Below are 22197 nucleotides of genomic sequence, written 5' to 3' on the forward strand. Positions count from 1 at the left end.
GGGCGCGGCCGCTCGGCCGCCCTCACTCCGCGCTCCGCGCCGGGCCGTGCCGCGCCGGGCGATGCCGTGCGGGCAGCCCGACAGCGGGGCCGCCCCGACGCGCTACGTGCTGGGGGTGGACGTGGGCAGCACGGTGGTGAAGTGCCACGTCTACGACCGGGCGGCCACCGTCAGGGGTTCCAGCTACAGGAAGGTGAGTGCGGGCGGGTTGCGGGGCGCGCCCCCGGTGCAGAGCGGGGCCGAGAGGCGAGAGCAGCACCTGTCCCGGGAGCCGGGCGGGGCCGAGCGTGCTTGCATTGCCCCGAGCGGGGCCGAGCGTGCTTGCATTGCCCCGAGCGGTTCCGACCTGCTGGCCCCCGAGAGGCTGCGGGGCTTGCCCGTCGGGGCTCGGCGTGCAGGCGTTCGCAGAGGCTCTCAGCCAGCTCGGCTGGTCCCGGTGCGCGGACATTCCCTGAGCCAGGGCGGACAGGAGCGGCTCCGCCTCCCGAGGGCTGAAAGGAAACCCAGAGCCCCCCACCCCCGCGGGACCGCCGTAGCGCTCACCCCGTTACTTCGGCGCTCACCCACTCCCACCCTTCCTGGTTACCTTACCTTCGGTCGCTTATCGACTAATCTCTTTCTGAACAAAACCACTTCTGTTAGTAGGGCATAGCTGAGATTTGCGTAGGACTTAGGTTTACACGCGTCCCATCATGTAACAGTGCTATGTGGAAAAGTGTCAACTTTAGAACATGAATTTCAGGCTGTTTTTGGTTGGTACTGCTTGTGATTTTAGGATCAAGGCAGTCTCCAGAATTAACTTTTTTTACTGTTACTGCAATGAAAAGCTTGCAGCGAGGAGAAGTGTAAGAAATCTGATGGATTGTGGAGATGGAAGGGGCTGCTCTCGGTGGAGCTCATTCCCTGACGCTGGAAGCTCGTCTGCCAGGTGATCCCTGGCCTGCTGTGCTGCACTGAGAAGCTCAGAGGCATCGACGTCAGAATTAAGCAATGCAGCAGAAACGGCTTTCTGAGACACTTGCTTTCCTGTTTGCAGCTCTGGAAGGGGTTTTACAGATTCTTGTATTCCAAGAGGTTTAGTCTTCCTTATTTCAAGGGGTTTGAGCTTCTTTATTCCCCCGGAACAGAGGAGGTCTTCTAGAGATCACACAGCCATGTTGAACAATGTTTTAAAAGGTACCCTGTTGTTTCTACTCTTGCAAGAGATTCACAAAATGAACAATGAAACAAAACAACCCAAACGTATTTGCTGATTTCTAGAGATCATAATTGTGCTATTTGTGTTTGCCTAACAGGTAGAATCACTTTATCCTCATCCTGGATGGGTTGAATTAGATCCTGAAGTTCTATGGAGTCAATTTATTGGTGTAATAAAAGAGGCTGTACAAGGTAAGGGCCTAAATTTTGAGAAATTGTTTATCAAAATTAGTGAAGCTAGTTAATTTGATATTAGAACTACTTTTAGCTAGTACTGAAAATCATCACTGGGCACAGGACTACATGCTTTAAGGCCTATTCAATCATTATGTAAATTAGGGTTCTTCAATTACCTTTTTCCTTTCATTGGGGCCAGATTAGGATTGAAGTAGAAGCAATGTGAATACTTGATTTATGCATCAGTGCCAGCACTTTGTGGCTCCAGCTTTTTGTATATGCATCCTTCCCCAGTGTCTGTTCCTCCAGATGCCTCTGTGCAGGAACAGAGAGCAGGCTTGTTCCCCTTCCAGTGCCCCATTGTTCTACCACCACTTTGTATGTGCAAGTGAGAATGAGTGCAGGATGCTGCAGAGCTGGGCTCACTCCCTTGCAACCTGATATTCCTCCTTTTCCCATTCAAACTTTAAGTGGTTCTTACCATCCTATTCCTGTATTACTGTTCTTTTCTATTTGTACTTTAGCCTAAAAATTCCTAGTGCTTCACACACTGAATACATACAACTCCCTTTTCTGATAAATCTCTGATGGGTTTTTCCCCCCACTTTTCTGGATGCTGCTCTAACCTAGCTCTTACTCTCTACCACTCTCACAGCTTTCATATTAATCTACCTCTAGTGTTCTGCCATCCATCCATCCTGGATCACCTGTGCCATGTTGGTGCTGTGAACCTGTCACCTGGACCCCAGCTTGCCTTCCCACAGTGACCCAGCCTCCTTGGCCTGTGTGTGCACATCGCACTCTTTCATTCAATTCGTTCAGTTCCTCCTGTTTGGCCCCTCTTGCTTGATCTCCAGTGTTGCTCTGCTCTCTTCAAACATGGCTCGTGGCAAAACTGCTTGTCCCTTCCTTTGGAAGACTGCCTAATGAACAGGGAAAGTAAATATCACCAGGTGCAAGCTGAAGCTGATTATTTTGGGCTCTTGGCTTGTTTTGTCAGCAGCCACAACCGTTTGGTCACAAGAACAGTAATGCCACCGCAACCCCCAAAGACCTTACTGTCTTCCTTCATTTCCATTCTGTAGCACAAGTCAGGAAGCAAGACTTTTCAGGTAGTTTTAAAAAGGGAAGATTTCCTTGTGGCCAAGCTGCACACATTGTTGGCAAGTTATTTTTAAGTGGGTGTGTAAGCATAACTCATAGTGCTGTCAAAAGAATCAGTGCCACCCCTTTTCTACAGAGTTTTCCTAGTCTAGGGCAGCTTCCTGTGTGGAATCACTGTCCTGTTGTTTATGCCAGCAGAGTTTCACCAATGTTTGTGCTGACGCAAGAGAGGGTGTGGTAGCAGGACAGGAATGACTGTCTGGAAGCAGAAGGAGTGCAGTGACGCTTGGGTTTGCAGGGCTAAACGTGATTCCGTGCACGTGTGGATGAGCTGCTGCAGTTCAGTACTACCTAAAGGTGGAAACTTCTGCCTGCATGGTCCCAACTCTCTTACTGTGGCACTCCCCCAGAAGACAGCTTAACTGAAAAATATCCATGTTTGTCTTTAGAGTTGTTTTTGTCTGTAGTGGAAGTTAGCTCCACTTACATGGGTGTCTGGAGAGTATGGTAGCTGACGCAGGGAAAGTGGTGGGACTGTGCAGATTGTGGAGATGGGAAGGAGTAACACATGCCAGTAGTCCTTAGTGAGCTGTGGAAGTGCTTGAAAGCTGTGGCTTTGCCTGAAAAAGAAATAGTGCTGTTCTCAGGCCACCCACTCCCAGGTCCTCCTCCCGTACCCTCCCGCCACCAGCAGCACTTGTGCAGGCAGGTGGAGCAGGTTGCCTTGCGAAAGCACTGGTTTAATTTTCAGCTGATTGAGGAATTGATAGCACTGCTGGCAGGAATGCAAGGACCCAGTGTAAGGGGAGGTGCAGAAGCACACGTAGAGTTGAGTAGCACAGGATGTGTGCTTTCTCTGTGAAACCCCTTCTGTAATTGTCACTGAGAGGGTGCTGGGTGTAAAGTCTGCAGGACATGCTCATACAAATGAGCAACTTTGCACGTGAAAATTAACATGAGATCACGTATGGGCAGGACCTACTTAACCTGTGATTTGTTTAAGAAGCTGGATTGAGAGCCCTTCAGAGTAACAGTACTTAGGACAGGGTGGGTAGTCTGTCATTTAAGCGGAAATTTTTTAATGTGTATTTGCTTAATGTAATTTTGCTTCTGTAAGTATGGCTGGAGGGTAATTAGCAAGCTGACCAGAGCTGCTTTGAAAATAGCTATGGACGTATTTAATTATTTACACTTATGTTAGAAAAAATGTTCTGTAACAGTTATTTGAAGGTAAGGTTTAACAGCAAAACTGATGTATATCCAAATGTACATTTTTGTGCTTCTGACTTTAAAGTATACTTTGTTACATTCAGTGGTACCTGATTTAAGCAAATTCTTTCTTAGGAATTCTGAAACATGGCTTAAGAAATATTTAAAGTGAGACATGTCATTATCAAAGTGATGCCAAAAGTTATGGTATATTCATATTTATCTATTTACTGTCTGCAGGATCAATCTAGTTTTGTTTCTTTATAGAAATTCTTTCCCTAAGTCTGTAAAGGTACTTTTGTTGGTGCTTTTGTTCACATTCATCCACGTGAAAATCAAATTTTAATTGATTATGTAGGCCTATGCAATCTGCCTGCCTGTTCATATAAAGTATGGGATTGTTCATATAAAGTATCAACAGGTCTTTCAGAGGGTGGAAAGGGCGCGTGTGCCACTACTGCTTTTGCAAAATACGTAGGTTTGTTTATCTGCTTTGGAATCAGTTGTCTGACTCAGAGCTCTCTAACATTTCAATGCTCTTAACACTTAGTTGAACAATTTGTAGAGATTTATATTCTCATAAACTATTATTTTCCTAAGTATTCCATAGGTTTTGTAGTTATATTGAGGAAGTAATATTTTTCTTTGCTTCTCCAAATAAATGATTTTTTTGTGATTGTCATTTATTTTCGTTTTTTAGCTGCAGGACTTCACATGAGGCAAATTGCTGGTCTTGGCATCTCCACCCAGAGAGGAACTTTCATTACATGGCACAAGTATGTATGTTTTGTGTTCTTTAAAATTAATTTGTATCCATTTGTATTGGATCCATCAACTGGATGGAAGCAGGCTGTAGAGGTGTTCAACTCAAAAGTAAAAATTCTTAAATCACTCATGTTCTCCTGTGTTTGCACAGCCACACCTTAGAGAGTTCAGAACAGATTGTGAGTGTGTGGCCTTTTTGTTCTTTATAGACTGGAAGAGATGAATACATACGTATTTTTAATTCTGGTGAGAAGTCTGATGCTCCAGAGGTCTGTGTGCTGATTTAATAATTCCTCAAATCCACCAGGAGGATATGCAGTTGTTATAGGAACTGACCTAGCGTTTGTTGTCCTGATTGGTGTCCTGGAAATGGTGAATAATGTTGAATGTTTTGGGCAATTTGTGTTCTCTAGCTTGAATCGTTCAAATACTGTTTTTCAGGAGAACAGGGAAACCCTTTCATAATTTCATAAGTTGGCAAGACTTAAGAAGTGCTGAACTTGTGAATTCCTGGAATAACTCCCTTCTGCTGAAGGTAAAACTGCACTAATCTAGATACTGCTTGGATATATTAGAGGTGTTTAACTTTATGACAAGTAAGGGCACTATATGGAGTACTGCAAGTGTCCTGTTCACATGGTGATGTGATGTGCTGTGACCATCATTTTACTGAGCAATAAACATTTAACTGGGTAATATCCACAGAAGATAGTTCCAAGAAATAAAGTTCAATACTGGTAGCCTAAAGTAATTATTATGGAAAAAGATGCCTATAGGTCTAAGGCTCATTTTGTTATTTTTCAGTCTGTTATATTAAAACATTGCATGTTAACACCATTACAGCATAGATTGTGGATGTAGGTAGGTCTGGGTTGAAAGTGGTTTGGGCTTTTGGTTTCTTGGCTTGCTTTTTTCATGTATCCTTTGCTCAGATTATCTATAGGAGGTACATTTTATGCTGTTTGTGGCTTGTGCTTCATACCTTAAGAAGAGAAATATTTTCTCTAAGTCCAAAAACAGAAGTTACTTTTCCTCTAAGTGGAAACTGACCAGCACAGTCACAATAAGAAATTAAATTCCTGTGTTTGCCAGTTACTTCTTCTGTGAAAACTTGATTAATGATTAAATTTTGGTAAATCTATTAAGTCATGATTGAGCCTGTGAACAGTAAGAGAACTTCCACTGGAATAACAGTGTGTAGTGCTGTCAGCCACATCAAGCATTGTGCTCACAGAGGTGACCAGTGCTGGCAATGCAGAGCAGTGGCTGTCAGTGCTCCAGCAGAAGGTGCTAAAGCAGCCTTGCTTAGAGCAGCTGCTCTTTCCTGTGGTGTGTGTTGCAGGAAGGCTGTCCTTACATAAACCTACTCAAGGATCCTCTAAAGGAGTTTTAGCTTTCTGAATCTAGTGTTAGCAGCTTTCATCTGTGTCGTCATCCTTTAAAGGTAATTGATCAGTAACCTTTAAAGGGCAAGATTAAAAACTAAGTAACTGTTTTCTTTTGGAACAGGTAATCCATATTATTTTTACAGTGCTTCATTTCTTGACGGGGAATGATCGATATTTGGCACCCAGTTTTCTTACTTTTTCAACACATCAAGCTTCAATGAAGTTGTCATGGGTTTTTAAAAACATACATGAGGTAAGCTGGAAAGGGAAAAGCAATAGGTTTCTTAAGTCATCATGATGGCTTGTGACTTGGAGGTGTTCAGGGCCCGGCTGGATGGGGCTTTGAGTGACGTGGTTAGGGGGAAGGTGTCTCTGCTCATGGCTGTGGAGTTGAAACTCTCTAAGGTCCCTTCCAGTCCAGGCCATTCCATGACTGTGGCTATTGGCTGTAATTGCTTCAGTTTTGTCCTGCTCATTCTTCTCAGAAGAACCAGATTTTTTCTGTGTTAATGTTCAAAGCCTGTCTACCTAAATAGTAACTTATATTTGTACAAATTTTTCCTCTCATTCTGGAAAGGCATAGTAGCAAAAAGCTTTCTTCATACATAAGCAACATAATAAAGTCATCTTATTTCACTTGACACATTTATACAATTAGTGATTGTACTTTGTTTTAAAGCTGTTTTATCCTCTGGTTTTGCATGATGATTTCATTTCTTTTCAGTGGAACCTCTTACCTTTCCACTCTGCGTTATGCCAGTGTTTTGCAGTTTCACAAATAATACCGTGCTGCACAATTCATTTTGCATTTTTGTGAATTGGAAAATGTTTGTGGAATAAGTTGTGCTGGATTAATCTAGTGCACGAATGAGCCCTGAGCTATGTGTTGCTGTGTTCATTGCTCTAATACTCACCATGCAAGATCTTGTTTTCTTTATCTACCACTCTTTCACCACTGTTATAATTGTGACTATAAGTTTCTTCTCATAAGGCTATGATGCCCCTACAGTAGAAGATGAATTCCTTAGAAGCAGCTGTAAGAAAGTGTTCTTATTTTCTGTTAGGAGCATGAACTTGTAGGATATTATTAGTTAAATAGCCAGCTCAGCCTTTTTAGAAGAAAAGTTTACAATCAGAGACGTATTTTCTGAGGACATTTTGATTAATCATTAAGAAAATAATAAAAGAATTCAATCAATAAATATTCAGTATTCTTCTCTTATTGTACCCAGTTGTAAATAATTTTTTTTTTATATATTTTTTCCCAGGCTGAAGAAGCTGCCAAAAAAAACAACTGCTGCTTTGGGACGGTTGACACATGGTTACTGTATAGATTGACTAAAGGTGAACATTACAGTTCCTCTTAAATATCAGTAAAACACACTGGAATCTAAGAAATTATATTCATTACTTCTCATTTATATATCCTAGAATTCAGATACTGTTTTTACAATTTGTGCTTTTGTATATTTGATAAAAATTGTATTTCCTGTTACAAAAAGAACTTCTGAATAAATTATTCTTTGGGCCTGCCTAGAAGGGAAATATTTATTCAGTGTAATCAGCCTTCTAAGAGCATAAGATTTAAAAAGGACTAACAGAGCTAATTGGTTTTGATTGAAGAAAAGTACCTGTGAAAGCAAAAGAACAAATAATTGTTACAAATGTGGAAGAATTACAAGTTTCAGTCCTGAGGACTAATGCCGGAGGAGTCACATTATGATTGTGGTGCTGTTGGCTGTTCTAGACAGGTTCATGAGAGGAAATAGGGTAATTAATGTGTGCACAGTATAGTGAGCAGCAGGTAAAATCTCTGTGCTCATTGTATCATTGTGATTTTGCTCTTACACACTTGATTTATATTTCATGGGAGTCAATGAGATGTTTAAAGAAAACTCTTAAATATTTGGATGTCTAAAAATCTTACTTTGTTCTCTCTTTTCATGCTAGGTTCTGTGTATGCTACAGATTACTCAAATGCCAGTTCCACAGGCATTTTTGAACCTTTTACGGTATGTGCTGTTCCCAAGAATGTTGTTGCTATTTATTGTGCTTCTCAGATGGTTGCTGATGTTTTTACTTTTTCCATTTAATTTCAGAAATGTTGGAATCCCACTTTGTGCAATCTGCTTTCTATTCCAGTGTCTATTTTTCCACCAGTGAGAGATACAAGGTAACTATGAAGGCATAATTTAAAAAATATTATAACTGTTAAATTGATTGCTAAATTAATTATGATTAATTAAGAAATACTAAATATTCTGCACAGGCCAAATAATACTCACGTACACAAAAATATTTTTACATGTAGTTATACCTTGTATTAATAGTATATGAAGTCCAAAATTTTTTACTGTGTTTCCTAAAGTGATATTTTTAATGTTTTCCTTAAAATAAGTCAGTAGCGTTACCTTTTATGTGTGATCCAGACCCAGGCTGTATGTACCTAGATTTCATTTTAACAGAAAGGTCATTTTAATGTGATTTCTTTTAAGCTTCAACTTTGGATCAACTGACTCTGAAATATTTGGGGTACCTATTCCAATAATGGCAGCGGTAAGTGAAAATATTTTCTAAAGTCTGTGTATTTATACTCTGTTTATTTTGCTTTAATTTAGTACTTGCTTCTTTCATTAGTATTCTCTATTGATTCTCTGTGATTTAGCTACAATAGAATTGATTGTTGAATTTTTCTCCAAAAACTCAGTCTACAACCTTAGGGGGAAGGAGGAGAAAGGAACAAGAAGGGATTTCTAGAGGTTGAGGTCCACTAAGGTCGTGTGCCCAAATGATTAAGTACTGAATGTAGGACTCTAAGCTCTGGTAATGTGTGTGTCTGGCTTAAAATCAGTTGCTGTCTAAAGTTGTGCATGAGTCCATTCTGGCTTGACTTCAGTGAGACTGAACAACTCTAAGAGTATTTGTTAATAGATCCACTTGTGGTACCTTTTATCCCTTTTTTATTTTTCACTAAAAATAAGTGGCAAATAACATGTTCTTTCCTCAGCAGTTAGAATTTGGATAAGAAAACCTAAAGTGATGATTTGGAGCAAAATCTTCTTGAATTGAGCTAAATGAAAAAACTGTCCCCTAACTAACATGAATTTGTCTTGTTTTAAAGAACTGTGGACTAAATCTAGCTGTAAATTTACTGTTTCACCAATGCAAAAACATAAGTAAATACATTTAATAACCATAATCATGGTTGAAAAATGGAGTGTGGAATAATTTGGTACAGGAGGGGTATCAAGGAAAAAGGAAGGCAAGACTTCAAAACTTGAGCTTTCTATTTGGAGAAAAAGGAATTCAGGCCAAGCTACTCTGTTCTGCTCCCTGGGATTGTAAATGCCTCATTTATCCTTGTTAAATATTAAACCCCAAAATACTTCTTTTGTTTCCATAATGTTTTTCAGTGTTGCAAGGAGTCCTACAGATACTTCACACTGTGAAACTTGGTGTAATTTGATGCCAGTGATAAGTCTGACTGTTATAATGGCCTGCAAATGCTTAAGAAATTGTAAAGAGTCCTCTCTGAATGCTCAGTTCCTGAGTGGTTACTTGTATTCAGAACTCAAAGTGTTTACAGAGATATTTTCAAACCCAGTATTGCAGGTTGGTAGGCGGTAGCTAACTTGTCCCATTGTTTTTGTTGGATTGACAGGTAGCTGACCAACAGTCAGCTATGTTTGGAGAATGCTGCTTTCACCCAGGAGATGTTAAACTGACCATGGGAACAGGTGGTTTCTGGAATGTGAATACTGGAGAGCATCTCTTTGCATCACGGGGAAGTAAGACAGTGAAGTTTTGGTTTTAGGGGATTTTATTCTTTCAGCTGTTCCTTGATAGCTGTTACTGCTGAGGGTACACAAAAGAATAGAGCAGGGCTGTGCTTTCCCTTCTGTCTATAAGTGTAGAAAAACAGCTTGGGAGTTCTTTCAGAAGAGAAGACTGTGGAAAGTTTTAATTAGCAATGTAAATTTTGGTTATTCTAAAACAAGCTTCTCAGGAAGAGAACTTAAGTAGCATCATTAGTAATTATATCTGCTATCTGCATCCCTCCTGTTTTGTTTTTTCCTTCACCTGTTCTTCATTGCAGTATTGTACAGGATAGGAGAAAAAAGGGATTGGTCCTCTGGCTTCTCACATCAAAATGTTGCAGTGAATCATTGCAAGTTCCTCCCCTTGAGCCCTTAAGCACTGAAGAACATGCAATGAGATAATGCAGGATTATAAGTTATAAGTTTTCTTTTAAAATGGGCTCCCCAGTGTGTTTCTAGTGTTTAAAACTTTGTCATTCTGAACATGTGTGGTCTGTCAAGTAATTTGTCAGATAGCTATTTGTCAAGAGAGCAAACACTGAAGATGACACTGAAGTAAATTTGCCTACAGTCTCTCTCTGTCTGGCATATTTTTGAAGTGTTACTAATTTCAGGATGTCTACTGCTTAAAGTGGAGTGGGGCTGGGAGGGAGGACAGCAGTGTGACAAAGAGAATTTCACCAGCTCAAGACTTAAAGGACCTTGGCCAATACATGAGTTTTGTCGGAGCTGAATAGCATAGACATTGAATTCCCTATGAATGCAAATGCTTTTTGTGCTGATTAATTATGTCATTATTATGATATTTTTACTTAGGAAATAATACATATATAGTCTGTTAAAATGTTAGCTATTGTATTCTGCTAGGAGTTAAAATCTTCTAAGGCAATGCTGTGAAACTTTTACTGCTTTGGGCTGTTACTTTTGTTAAAATTATTTTCCCTGTGTTCTTCGGCTGTTGTGGGGTATGGTTAGTGGGACAAGTTAAGTGCCTGGCTTTCTCAGTGCCCTGGGCATGAAATGTAATGTGTTCAATCTTTAAAGCTGACATATGTATTTAAGACTGCAGGATGAATCCCTGCAGCATCCTGTTCTAGTTGCTGGTCTACATTTAGCTCCTACGTATAACAGTTTGAAAAAAAAGAAGAATAAAGTAGCTCCTTCAAGAGCAGCCTGTCCACAATTCAGTGATGGAATCATGTTGTATAGGTTTAAAGCTACCCCTGGTAGTCTGAGGGTTCTTAATACCTCTGGTCATGGCAAGTGTCATGGGGATACCTTCCCTAGAGGTAGGATTATGTTACCCTGCTAGAGACTCTGGTGTGAGCGTCTTTAGGGAGGCCACGTGATGGATGGATGTCTCTGTCCCTCATTAGCTGCTCTTCTTTAGCATCTTTGGCTCAATTAATTTTTTTTTTTTTTGTTTTTTTCTTTGTGGCTTTACCTTTGGTAAAAAATAAAGATTTCAAGGGACACCTGCACCAGGATGATCTCGAGTAATATATATTACATTGCCCTTTCAAGAGACAAATACAGACTTTAATCAGTGCTGCTAATTGTTTTATATTGTAAGCACCTGAGTGCCCCAGTACTAACAAAAGTTCCTGCTATTCCACTGGTACTCCCACACAACTCATTTGGACACAGGCAAGCAAACTGGAGATGATTCTGTGAGGAACAAATATATCAGCAAAGTCACTTGGAGAAAGCAGAGAAAACCTTTAGATCCTTCTGATGCTTTTCTGGTCCTTGTAAAAGTACACTGGGACTCGTTTCCCTTTGTTGCAGTACCCATGATCTCTGAGTCCTCAGCAGGGCTCCATGAAGTACGGGCACTTTCTTCACTCCAACAGTTACTGTGCCTGATTGGGTGAAGTTGTTGCAGTGACCACTGACTGCTTGGGTCCTTATCTTGTGACCTGAAAAACCATTTCTCTAGCTGAAGTGCAGGTGAAACTCGTTCTCTTTTTTGCTTTCTGTGTGAGGAAGCATTGCATATTAAACAGGAAATTAAAAAGTACATCACTTTCATCCTCTTCTGTGAATAAGTTCTGTGCTCTAAGTTTCTGTTACTTTTTTTGTGTGTGTATGTCTGTTTCAGTTTTGTGTTTCCCATCTGAGAGCCAAGCCTTCATGCTTTATGTTTTGGGGAAAAACTCTCTTCCTTTTTAGAAACCCTTGGGAAAAGTTGGATGGACTTAAATAGAAAAACACTGATAAATTGTTAGGTATGCACAATTTCTTATATTAAAAAAAAAAAAAACAACCACATTTAACCTCTGCCAGTGATTTCTTTAGTTTGAATTCTACGAAGAAATTGACATTTTCCAGGTGGGTTTATTGTGAGGAATGGTTGTCTATTTTTTTCTGGAAAGGTTTATTTTAACGGAATGTTTTGTTTCCTGGAAAATAATGAAGGTCTTTATCCTCTGATCGGTTGGAAAATTGGGGAAGAAGTTGTTTATTTAACTGAAGGCTCTATATCAGACGTCGGCACTGCCATAAAATGGGCTCTGGATATAGGTAACTTCTGTCATTTTATAGAGGGTGAAATATATAACTGCTTAAGAGGCTGTTCTGTGGGTTCATAGTTGTGTTACTGGACTTGATTTTATTATTCATAATTTAGGGAAGTAATCTTCATGCTTTGGACAGCAGAAGTGCACAGTTATTTTAGTAGGCACTTTGCTGAGGGTGTTTGCTGCAGGGAGTTTGGTTTGCACTATCATCTCCTCTTCAGTCTCTGCCTCAGACCATCCTGCCTAACTAGGCTTTTGTTTTCCTGTATCATTTTACTTCTCATTTGCTTGTGAGAGGTCTTGAGCTGTACATCTCATAACTAATAACAAGTTTGATTTATATGAAAATAACAGAGCTTTGCAAGTAACTGTTGCTTCGCGTGGATGTAATGTGCCTTTTGGTTGTTGTTATTTTGTAATGAAAGGTTTGGCATTCCAGTTTAATGACAGACTAAAAAAATACTACCTTTGTAGTAGCTGATGTTCAAACCTACTGATTGTTCATAGAACAACTGTTCTCAGTATTCTAATTAGAATGTCAAAATTTACTTGTCTTACTTAGAAATATATTACATTTTTTACTAGGATGAGAAAAAAGTGATTAATGTCTCAAACTTTGGACTGTCTGGGAAGGGTTTTCCTCAAGTGTAACTCACACAAAATTCCACATTCCTTCAAGCTGTCAGCTTTAGATGCATGTGTACATGTATGTGCCCCTAAGGGTTAAGTGTGACTCAGATTGGTCCTCACATCTTCCTCCAACGTTTGACTAAGCCTAGAGAGTAACAGCCAGTAGGCTTTGGAGGAAATTACTCAGTTCATTACGCAGTTCAATGCTGCAGACTCAAGTGTCAGTGCTACATATATAAGCTTGCTACTTCAGATTCCATAATTAAAATGGGTAATTATCCATATTGAACTTATCTGTACTTAAAATGGATATCGTTGGTTTATGCAGAAGTATAAAGGATTTTTAGCTAGTCAGTAGTAAAATGATCAGTTGCTACCATAGGAAAAAAAGGGGGGGGAAGATTTAGAAATGGGATAAATAAAAGGCAAGCTGCTTTAAACTCTGTAACAAGTAAGGCCTTTATTTTCTGAAAATATTGTTGCAGAGAAGCAGAATTCAGAAACTTTTATCAGCTTTAGAGAATGGGAAAACTTTAGCTCTACAGAAGGAATTGGGCCAAAACACAAGGTAAGCTAATGGCCTCAATAAGGGTGGTGAGGCCCAACAGGGATGAAGATGAGACACAATAGTGGTAAAAGTTTAGAAATAGTAATTTCTGCAGCAAGGCAAACTTAGTTTAGTGGACTTCTTTTAGTGGAATCCTATAACTTCTAAGAATTTTTAAGAAGTAGTAGTATGTGGAATTTCAGCATGACATCAGTCTTACTTCATTTTTGATTTTCTGTGCTGGCATAGAGGTACTATACGTATAATTCAGTCATAGCAAAGACAATAAGAAGGGAAAAACATGATGTAGGTTTATTAGTCTGAGCACAGTAGAATCCATGGTTTTCCCACAAACTCATAAAGGTTACAATGGTAAATTGAAACTCCTGATAAGTTACCAAGGTGGGTTTTTCAAAGATAAGTTGAGCTAGATTAAACTAATTTACCTTTAATAGGAAAATTCACTTTTTTTGACAAGAAAAAGCAGTATCTCTCATATACAGAAGACCTCTAGTCTTCTGTAAAATCAATTTATGTGGCCACATAAGGACATCATTAGTTAACAACTGTGGAAGAGGGATGTTAGTACAAGAGTTTGATGTGGGTGAAGAACAAGCTAAAGAGGAATGTCTGTAGAGTTATGAAAGGAGTCATCTGGCTGAGAATAAAACAGAGAATAAAAGCAGTGTCTATCCAAGAGGCATTATTGTGTAAGAGGTGATGTATTACCTTGTGTGTCCCTTGTAAAAATACTAAGAGTGCTGATAAAATGTGGGTATTAAGGAATTTCTCTGTAGTTGTTAGGTGACAGTAAGTTAGTCAGTTAGGTCATTGTTGGACTGACAGTAACAATGTGGAGGAAAAATACGTTCTATGAATCTAAGGTTGTAGCACTCTTAGGTGCCATTATCATTCTTAATTCCCATTGATGTCTTGAAGATTAAAAGGCTACAGCACAGCAGATAGGAGAGGATCCTTTTGAGTTTAGCCTTCATCTGAATAGTTTGGGATTATTGATGTGACCGGTGGACATGAAATACAGGAGAAGAGATTGTCTCCCTTAGAATGTGTAGTTTGAAAATATTAAAAAATGAGTAGTCTGGAGTAGTCTGAGATGTTTTTCTCGTAATGAGACAAAATGAAGAAACTGAAGGAAATAACATCCTACAACCTGTGTATCTTTACAGAACTTTTCACCAATGTAGATGAAACAGCAGAAATGGCACAGAATGCTGCTGATTCTCAAGGTGTTTGTTTCATCCCAGGTTTGCAGGTAAAAATATTATGAATTAAATGAAGATTATATTTTAATAACCCAATTAAAAAATAATTTTGACATTTTCAAAGGTAATCATTTACATCTTATCACAGTATTTATATTATGTACTGTTGAGGTTCTTATTGTCTGTTGCTCATCACAATACATGAAGGCCATTGTCATATCAGAATGGTTAAATGCCATTGCTCCCTTTGTTAGAGAACAGCAATATCAGTAACATGAGTGTGCCCTGTCCTAGACAATTGGTGTACATTTTAAATGTATTTTAAAGGGATATCATGTGGATTAGTCTTTTTTAGTTTTTCTGATTTGGAAGAAGTCACTTAAATGTTTTGCTGTTGAAAGAAACAATTTAAACTGTTTGCTGAGTAAGCTAAAATAACACTATATACCGCTTACATATTGTTCTCAATTTTCTTCTTTCACTATGCTGCCTGTAATTGTCGTAAGTTATTTTTTTCTTGCTCTTTTACTTCTTTCACAAAAGCCTACAAATACTATTCACTGAACTCATGGTGACATCTTTTCTGCAGATTTCTGGGGATGACCCATATTTTTGTGCCTCTTTCATGGGGCTGAAACCTTCCACTAACAGAAACCACCTTGTTCGAGCTATATTGGAGTCTGTAGCTTTCAGGTACTGCTTGCTAAATTAACTGGCTTGTATTTTCTCATGTGTTCTTTTATTTAGATTGGCAGTATTAAATGGATACATGGACTTTTGCAGTTTGTACAATACACTGCTGTTACACTGGAAAGGAGTTTTAGCTGCTTCCTTTTTTTAACACTTTACAAATAAATTTGTGTATATTTGTTAGTCCAGATTTTTTATCATTAAGTAACCATATAGAGATTCTTAAATAATGTTGTTTTCTGCATGTTTTGAAAGTATATTCTTTGTCCTTCCTCTCCTGACACTGTTTTGTCAGAAACTGTAGTCCTCTCCAGCTGTGTTTAAAGTATCCTTGAAGCTGAAAGTTTTATATCAGCTTTTGTTTAAGTTTGAATTTTTGGTGTTTTACAAAACAAAGTAACAGCCCTCTTAAAAGTTTTAAAAGATGTGAATGGACAGCAGCTTCCCGATCTGTGAAGGCTAAAGATGTCACTGCTGATACCACATCAGTATGTCACTGCTTTGCCAACCCCCAACATGCCTCAAACTGTGGGGCTGATCATGAATTGTGCCTGGCTCGCACTGTGCTTGACCAGTTAGGGAGCACTGATGTGATTCCTTCCTTGTAGGCAACAGCTTTGCTTTTGATGCCTTAGAGGCATCAGTTTGGGCATATAAATTTCCTGCAAAGAGCTCAGAAAAGATGTTTGGAGCAGGGCAGCACTGCTGCAATTGGCTTCTAAGGCATTTCCTTCTGCACTGTAAGCCTGAACATAAGATGCAGTAATTTCTGAACTGACATATGGGTGTCTTGAAAAGGATGTTAAGGGATGTTAAGAATTCATCCATCTCATTCAAATACTGCATACAAATAGCTAGAAAAAAGTAGAGATCCTTTGTGTTTAGATTTTCTCCCATTAAATGAAATGGTTTCTGGAAAAAGTCAAGCTTGAAGGCTTCAGATATTCCCCTTACAGAATAGCTGGATAAACTCCAGTTAGTCTGCTAACTCCAGTTGGACTGCTTTCCTCACTCAAAGCCACTTGTTACATCAACAGTTGCATCTCTAGAAACCTATCAGTAACTTTCAGTGGGAAAAATTAACCTTCTACAGAGACTTGATATAGAATGGGCCATGATTTAGCCATACTTTGCCTTTGTAACAGTGACAAAGACCAAACATCAGTTTCAGTGGGTTTGGGTTGTTCATCTATGCATTCTAGAAACTTTTTAGATATTGCAGCAGTTCTAACAGAACTGAGGCCTTTCTTGCCTTGCATTTATTTTCTGACTAAGTAGATACTGAAAACACTCTATGGAATATATGATGCTTAATTCCGCTAAATATTTTTTTAAAGAAACAAGCTGCTTTATGATGTCATTGTGAAGAAGGTGCACATTCCTCTTCGAACTATTCGGTAAGTTTCCTGTAACTTTTAAATTTGATATATGAGAGTTTGATTTTAAACAGGTTTGAGCTTTACTATGCATTTTCTCTTACTGTAAAAATTCTGCTGTTTAGAAGTAGATGATTTCCAAGTCAAATGTTAATGTCACTGAAGCAGCAGTAGAGTCTACCCACAGCTATTGGCATTGGTGGTTGTTAGTGGGGGAGTAATCAACTGCTGTAATTATTAAAAATTAAAAAGAAGGCATATTCATGTTTTCAGGTAGTGCTAGAGTGCATATAGCAATGCCTACCACAAAACTCATTCTACCCTTTGTCATCATTCTTTCATACTGACATTTTCTGTCCTAGGTCTTTCACAGATAATTTTTGGAAGACATTGGTAAAAACTGGTTCTGTTTGTGAGGGAAAGAGGGAGATGAGTTTTAGACATCAGTTTTGCTTTAATCTTTGAAGAACCATATCCAATTTAGTGAGGCAACTGTAATCCCTAGAATGTGCTTGTACAACATTTAGCTGAATTAAACATTGCTGGAAGACCACATTTCACGTTTTGGTAGGGACCTTCTCTGAGCACACCAGTTGTCAGAAGCTCCAGGCCTCTGAGGCTCAGAAAGCTCTGCAATGAAATTCCTCCCTCGGGCAGCCAGGGGTCAGCATGGCACTGCAGTCAGGAGCAGAGGTGAGCATTCCCATCCCTCCTGGACCTCTGCAGAGGAGGAACAGACTGGCAGGCATGTCAGAATCAGACTCTCAGTGGGAAAAAAAGCAAGAGTACAGAAGTGGGAGGAGGTAAAAGTTTCTGCTTTCCATCACATATTGGGAGAGAGCAGGCAAAGGTGAAGTAACAGCCAGGGTTAGGGGTTTAATAAAAAGATGAAAAGTACAAGAACTTTGATTACTTAGGAAGCTTTTTAATATAGAGAATTACATCCAAAATTTGAAAAGTCACATTAAAAGAGTAAACTCTTAAACTCTTAAAATGTGGCCTAGGGAGCATTAGAATTCTGATTCCATTTACATTGCAATAGAAACCTTAAATTGTATGATCATGTTATTTTTTATTCATGCATATAAAATTGCAGTTTTATATAGGGTCTGTATTACTTAACTAAAATCAGTAGCAATTCAGCTTGTGGATTAAAAATTAAAACATAATGAGACACACTCAGTGGGGTTCTCAGTAGGGTTTCAAACTGCTCTACCACCCTTACATCCACACATCTTTTGCATCTGTCAATTACCTTTGATTTTTTGTTGTTGTTTTTATCCCATAAACTTACTCCTTTCTTTTTTAGCTGTTGTCCTGTATTCCTTGTTCCTTCCTAGTTTCTGGGCATTGTTTTCATTACTCCTCTTTGCTTGTCTCAACACCATCAAGGAAAGCACAAAGAAAGAGCCCTCAGCTTTAGTCTGCATGTCCTATAACTAATGAGTTTTATTACCTAACACTTTCTGTAGCAATAAACACTAGAGGTCTTCTCTGCACCACATATGATAGAACATCAGCTCCATACATGGCTGGTATTGGAGTACAAGGGCACAATGAACCTGTCTAGGACATTTCAAAGATTGGTTTTTGTTAGAGTTACTTTGTTTGCAAGAGTAGTTACTTCGAAGTCTCAGATGATTAAAGATCACGGATAAGTTCTCGTATTCTCCATTAAATTGGTCTCAAATTAGGAAAATAGACATATGGAAGCCTCATTCTGAACTTCCTCTTAAAAAGAAGCAATTGTGAAGGCATTTTAGCTAATTAATACAAAGATTTGGTATTAAGGAAAATGGTACTTTTCCAGATCTGAGAACACGTGAAAGGGTTTGTTTGGTGTAAGGTTTTGACTGTTTTCATAATGTGGTGGTAACTGTGTAAAAGTTCTGGTATAAACCCTAATATTTCAGCCAAGATGATGCATAGATTTAAAAGACAGAACTTTCAGAGCTTTTGATAGAGTCCTGTGTCCCTGTTTGCCTCCCATTCCTCTACAAGTTTATAAACTTATTTCTTCTTTTTTTTTTTTTTTTTTTTTTTTTTTGGCACCTTGTTCAATATCCTCTAAATTTACCCATAAAGTGGAAATGCATTTGTTCATGAGTGACAAGAAGATTTATGCATAAGTGTGAAATACCAAACGTTGTTTTCTGAAATGCTGGCAATAAGCACTTAACACATTTTTTTGACTACTTCTTTCCTTCTCCCTATAGAGCTGATGGAGGTGTCAGTAATAATAGTTTTGTCATGCAGATGACATCAGATTTAATTAATAAGAAAATAGAAAAACCTGCAAATGTGGAAATGTCTAGTCTTGGTGCAGCTTTTCTAGCAGGCCTTGCTTCAGGTACGTAGACGTTAAAAAGGCTTTTTTTCCCCCCTTTATAATGCATGTTGTAAATACAGTAGAAAAGAGATCAGACAAAAAAGGGCATAACTTCAAATAACTGTAACCCCCCCTCCAACGGATTACTTTAGCTATTTTTGTGGGAATCTAAATAGTGTTTATGTTTCTCTGAACAGTACCATTAGAAGGATGTATTACTAGAGAAGAAAGGTGTGCCCTATCTTTGCTGCCTCCTCTTCTTTGACTCAGACTTTCCATGTCCATTCCCATATTGGTGCTGCCTGAGTGCTGCTGGCTGGGGATGGACCATGTGGCCAGGGAGCCACTGTGCTCACCTGCAGCTCTGTCACTCCCAGTGAGGCTGTGTCCTGTGCTCTGTGAACACAGCCTTTATCCTTTGAGGCTTTCACAGGAATGGAAGTGCAAAATTAGTTATTAACAGGAAAAACAGCTCTACTCACACAGAATTGTTTCATATTCTTAACCAGACGGAAAGCTCCAAACTGTTGATGGTTTTGCTTAATATGCACCTACAATACATGTTTTTGTTGAAGTGCTTTCAACGCAAATGAAGGTAAAAACTGTGTGCTTGGGTAAGACTTATTCAGCAGTTAAAAGTGCAAGAAAGTTGAGACCCTTGACAGACAAGAATGATTTAATAACATAAATTGATAGGAATCTCTAACACCAGCTGTTTCTTGCTATTGATACAGTTTTTAAGACAGTAGGAAAGCAGCTAAGTCTTGGTTTCTGTGGCCCTTCTTTGTTGAGAAGGACCTGCAACCAAAAGCACTTTGTGATGAAACCTAAGAGAACTTCAGTGTACCAGAGCTGTTCCTTGGAAACCATCCCAGTTAAGCAGATGCGCTGTTGTCAGGATTCCAAACAAGTGGATCCTACTGGAAAGGATTTTCACAATATTAAAAATATGCTTCCCTCTGAGAAAATTGCTGGTAGAGTAAAAAGAAAAGCTGTCATTATTTCTTACTGTGTTTCTGCTTTGGATCTCTTGGAAATAGATTAAAACAACTCAAAAATAACATATTTGCAGTTGAGCTGGAGAATGAATTTTCTGTTTATAGGATTTTGGACAGACAAAAAACAACTAAAGAAGCTAAGGCAAATAGAAGCAGTGTTTGAGCCCCAAAAGGATTCAGAGGAATACAGACCTGCTATGGATGCATGGCTGCAAGCAATGAAACACTCACCACACTGGTAGAAATTGGTATTTTACTTGTAGAAGAATTAAGACGGTTTAATTCATATTTTATAACATCTTGACATTAACAGGACAGTAAAAAACCATAACTGAAATTTGTGATGGTGTATTATAAGTTGTGTGGTATTTCAGTTCCCCCCCTGCTGCTGGATTACTTACCATGGTGTAATGAACCTTCCCATCATCCCTGTGGCAGCTGTGGTCCAGCTGCAGCATTTGTGTCCCTTCAGTGACCTCCTTTGGGTGGCCAAGCGGCTCAGATCCTGCCATGTACTGCCCATGGGCTGTTCTCACTGTGGTGGGTTTTGCACTGAGCAGCTCGCCTCCCTTCGGATCTTTAAAATCTTGCATATGTTAATCATCCAGGAAGAGTAAAAGGCACATTTGCTCCCCTAGGCATTGCTAAGAAACAAAATGATTGTTGGGGCTGGGTTGTGAGGAATTCATTTGTGTAGAAAGACATTGTTTTGGTAGTAGTCTGTTGCCACCCTTTGGTTGACACCGGGTGCTGTGGTCGCATTATTTGTGCACTAGATCAAGATGAAATACACAAGCAAATAGACTTTTAACACTCCATTTAAAAATCCAGGACTTTTGTAGCTGATACATTGTAGCTAGCTTGTAGCTCAATTTTTAAAAATTTTATAAAGCAATCTTATCTGGAGTGACCAGCACAGATACATTAAAACTAGTTCCAGGTATGCTGTCTAACTTGTAAATATCTGTACTGTTAGTATCTTCAAGGCCATTTTTAAATCCTATTACTATTAACTAAAAGGGAGTAAAAAGTCTATTTTTGAAGCTATAAATTACTTTTGTATTTTTTAAACAAATAAAATATAATTAAATAAACATGTAGTTAATTATTCTTATATAATTGCTTATTTCTGATGTTAAATTATTGTAATTTTCTCAGGATTATTTGTAAATCAGCTTCCAAAATGTAAAATGATTAAACATTTTAATTTCAGAATAATATCAAGTTCAAGCTGTGGGTGATTTGTATTCCACAGACACTGGAGATAAGAAATGTTCACAGACTTAACATCTTTTAAAGAGGGCTTAAGAACCATAATTAATTTTCTTGTGCTGATACACAGAAGGTCAAATCATACACCATTTCCTTAATTTCCTTCAATCATGTACCCTCAGTTGGAGCATCTCTTCTAGCTGTGTTCAGCCTCCATCTCATTTACTTGTCAGCCTATGCTTAATGTGCCATTTTTCATGTTCTTCTGTTACATTCTGCCCTTCAACCTGTGCTACATCTTGGCAATTTTATTTTCTCTGGGTATCTTTCCAATTCTCCTTAACCTTCTTTAATGTGAATCCTTAAATGAAGTGCAGAAGCAAGTGTGTCTGCTGATTTCTAGTAATACGCCAGGCTGTAGTGCCAAGACTCCAGTATTAAGTGCCTCCAAGAGATTCCCTCCACTCCTCCTCCTGCTGTAAGGTAAGATTCTGCAGTTACTGCATATCTCAAACAATTGCTTTGCTTTAACACCTGTGTATTCAGCTTGGGATTTTCCTCTGTCATCACAAAGTCACTGCTAAAGAAAATGCTCATTTGCAAGAAGGTTCTCTCTCCAAGGCCAAGCAGAAAGGCTTTAAGTCTGGCACTCTGGGCAAAAGTTTGTGCCTCAGTCACAATTCTACATTTTGTTCTCACTGAGGGAGTTTAGTTTCATCAACATCTGCCTCTCATCACCAATTGCCCTTTTGCTGAAGGCTCCTTGACTCAGGTTGACAGCCTGGAGGTTTAGCTGGGCTGAGCAGGCAGTGTTGCTGCCAGGAGCTGAACCTGATTCTGTTCAAATCACTCTGCTGAAGGCAACGCTGCACCATTTGCCTGATACTTCACCTGCATGTGGTGGTGGTTTTCACCCTGGCAATGGCACAGCTAGAGAGAGAAGATACCCAAGACATTATATATTCCTTTTGTTCCAGGTGGTATCCTGGAGGACACACTCTGGATAACCATTTTA

At 39.1% G+C, this 22197-nt stretch overlaps 1 protein-coding gene across 3 annotated transcripts; it reads left to right on the forward strand.

Moving 5' to 3' along the window:
- Positions 1–6: 6 nt before the first annotated feature.
- Positions 7–21633, forward strand: GK5 (glycerol kinase 5). Of its 3 annotated transcripts, none has more exons than XR_005955801.1 (16): positions 7–193; positions 1296–1389; positions 4388–4463; positions 4894–4987; positions 5962–6093; positions 7109–7184; positions 7791–7852; positions 7940–8013; positions 8336–8396; positions 9502–9628; positions 12077–12181; positions 14542–14627; positions 15167–15270; positions 16605–16664; positions 20076–20208; positions 21586–21633. XR_005955801.1 is itself a non-coding variant. In XM_041475662.1 (16 exons), the coding sequence occupies exons 1-16, from the start codon at positions 62–64 to the stop codon at positions 20210–20212; spliced, it is 1554 nt and encodes a 517-aa protein (XP_041331596.1). In that variant the 5' UTR covers positions 7–61; the 3' UTR covers positions 20213–20216. The 3 variants fall into 3 exon arrangements, 1 of the variants encoding a protein (XP_041331596.1); XR_005955802.1 differs by lacking the exons at positions 20076–20208; positions 21586–21633 and adding exons at positions 17215–17336; positions 18860–18991; XM_041475662.1 differs by lacking the exon at positions 21586–21633 and adding an exon at positions 18860–18993 and having other exon boundaries at positions 20076–20216.
- The last annotated feature ends 564 nt before the right edge of the window (positions 21634–22197 follow it).

The sequence above is a fragment of the Pyrgilauda ruficollis genome, unplaced genomic scaffold, assembly GCF_017590135.1.
Source record: "Pyrgilauda ruficollis isolate IOZ18807 unplaced genomic scaffold, ASM1759013v1 scaffold36, whole genome shotgun sequence".
In the NCBI taxonomy this organism is placed as follows: domain Eukaryota; kingdom Metazoa; phylum Chordata; class Aves; order Passeriformes; family Passeridae; genus Pyrgilauda; species Pyrgilauda ruficollis.

Coding starts and splice junctions, on each gene's coding strand:
- GK5 (XM_041475662.1), top strand. CDS start 62: ATGCCGTGCGGGCAGCCCGACAGCGGGGCCGCCCCGACGCGCTACGTG. Junction 6,094..7,108: donor TTTTTAAAAACATACATGAG/GTAAGCTGGAAA, acceptor ATTTTTTCCCAG/GCTGAAGAAGCTGCCAAAAA. Junction 12,182..14,541: donor AAAATGGGCTCTGGATATAG/GTAACTTCTGTC, acceptor GTATCTTTACAG/AACTTTTCACCAATGTAGAT.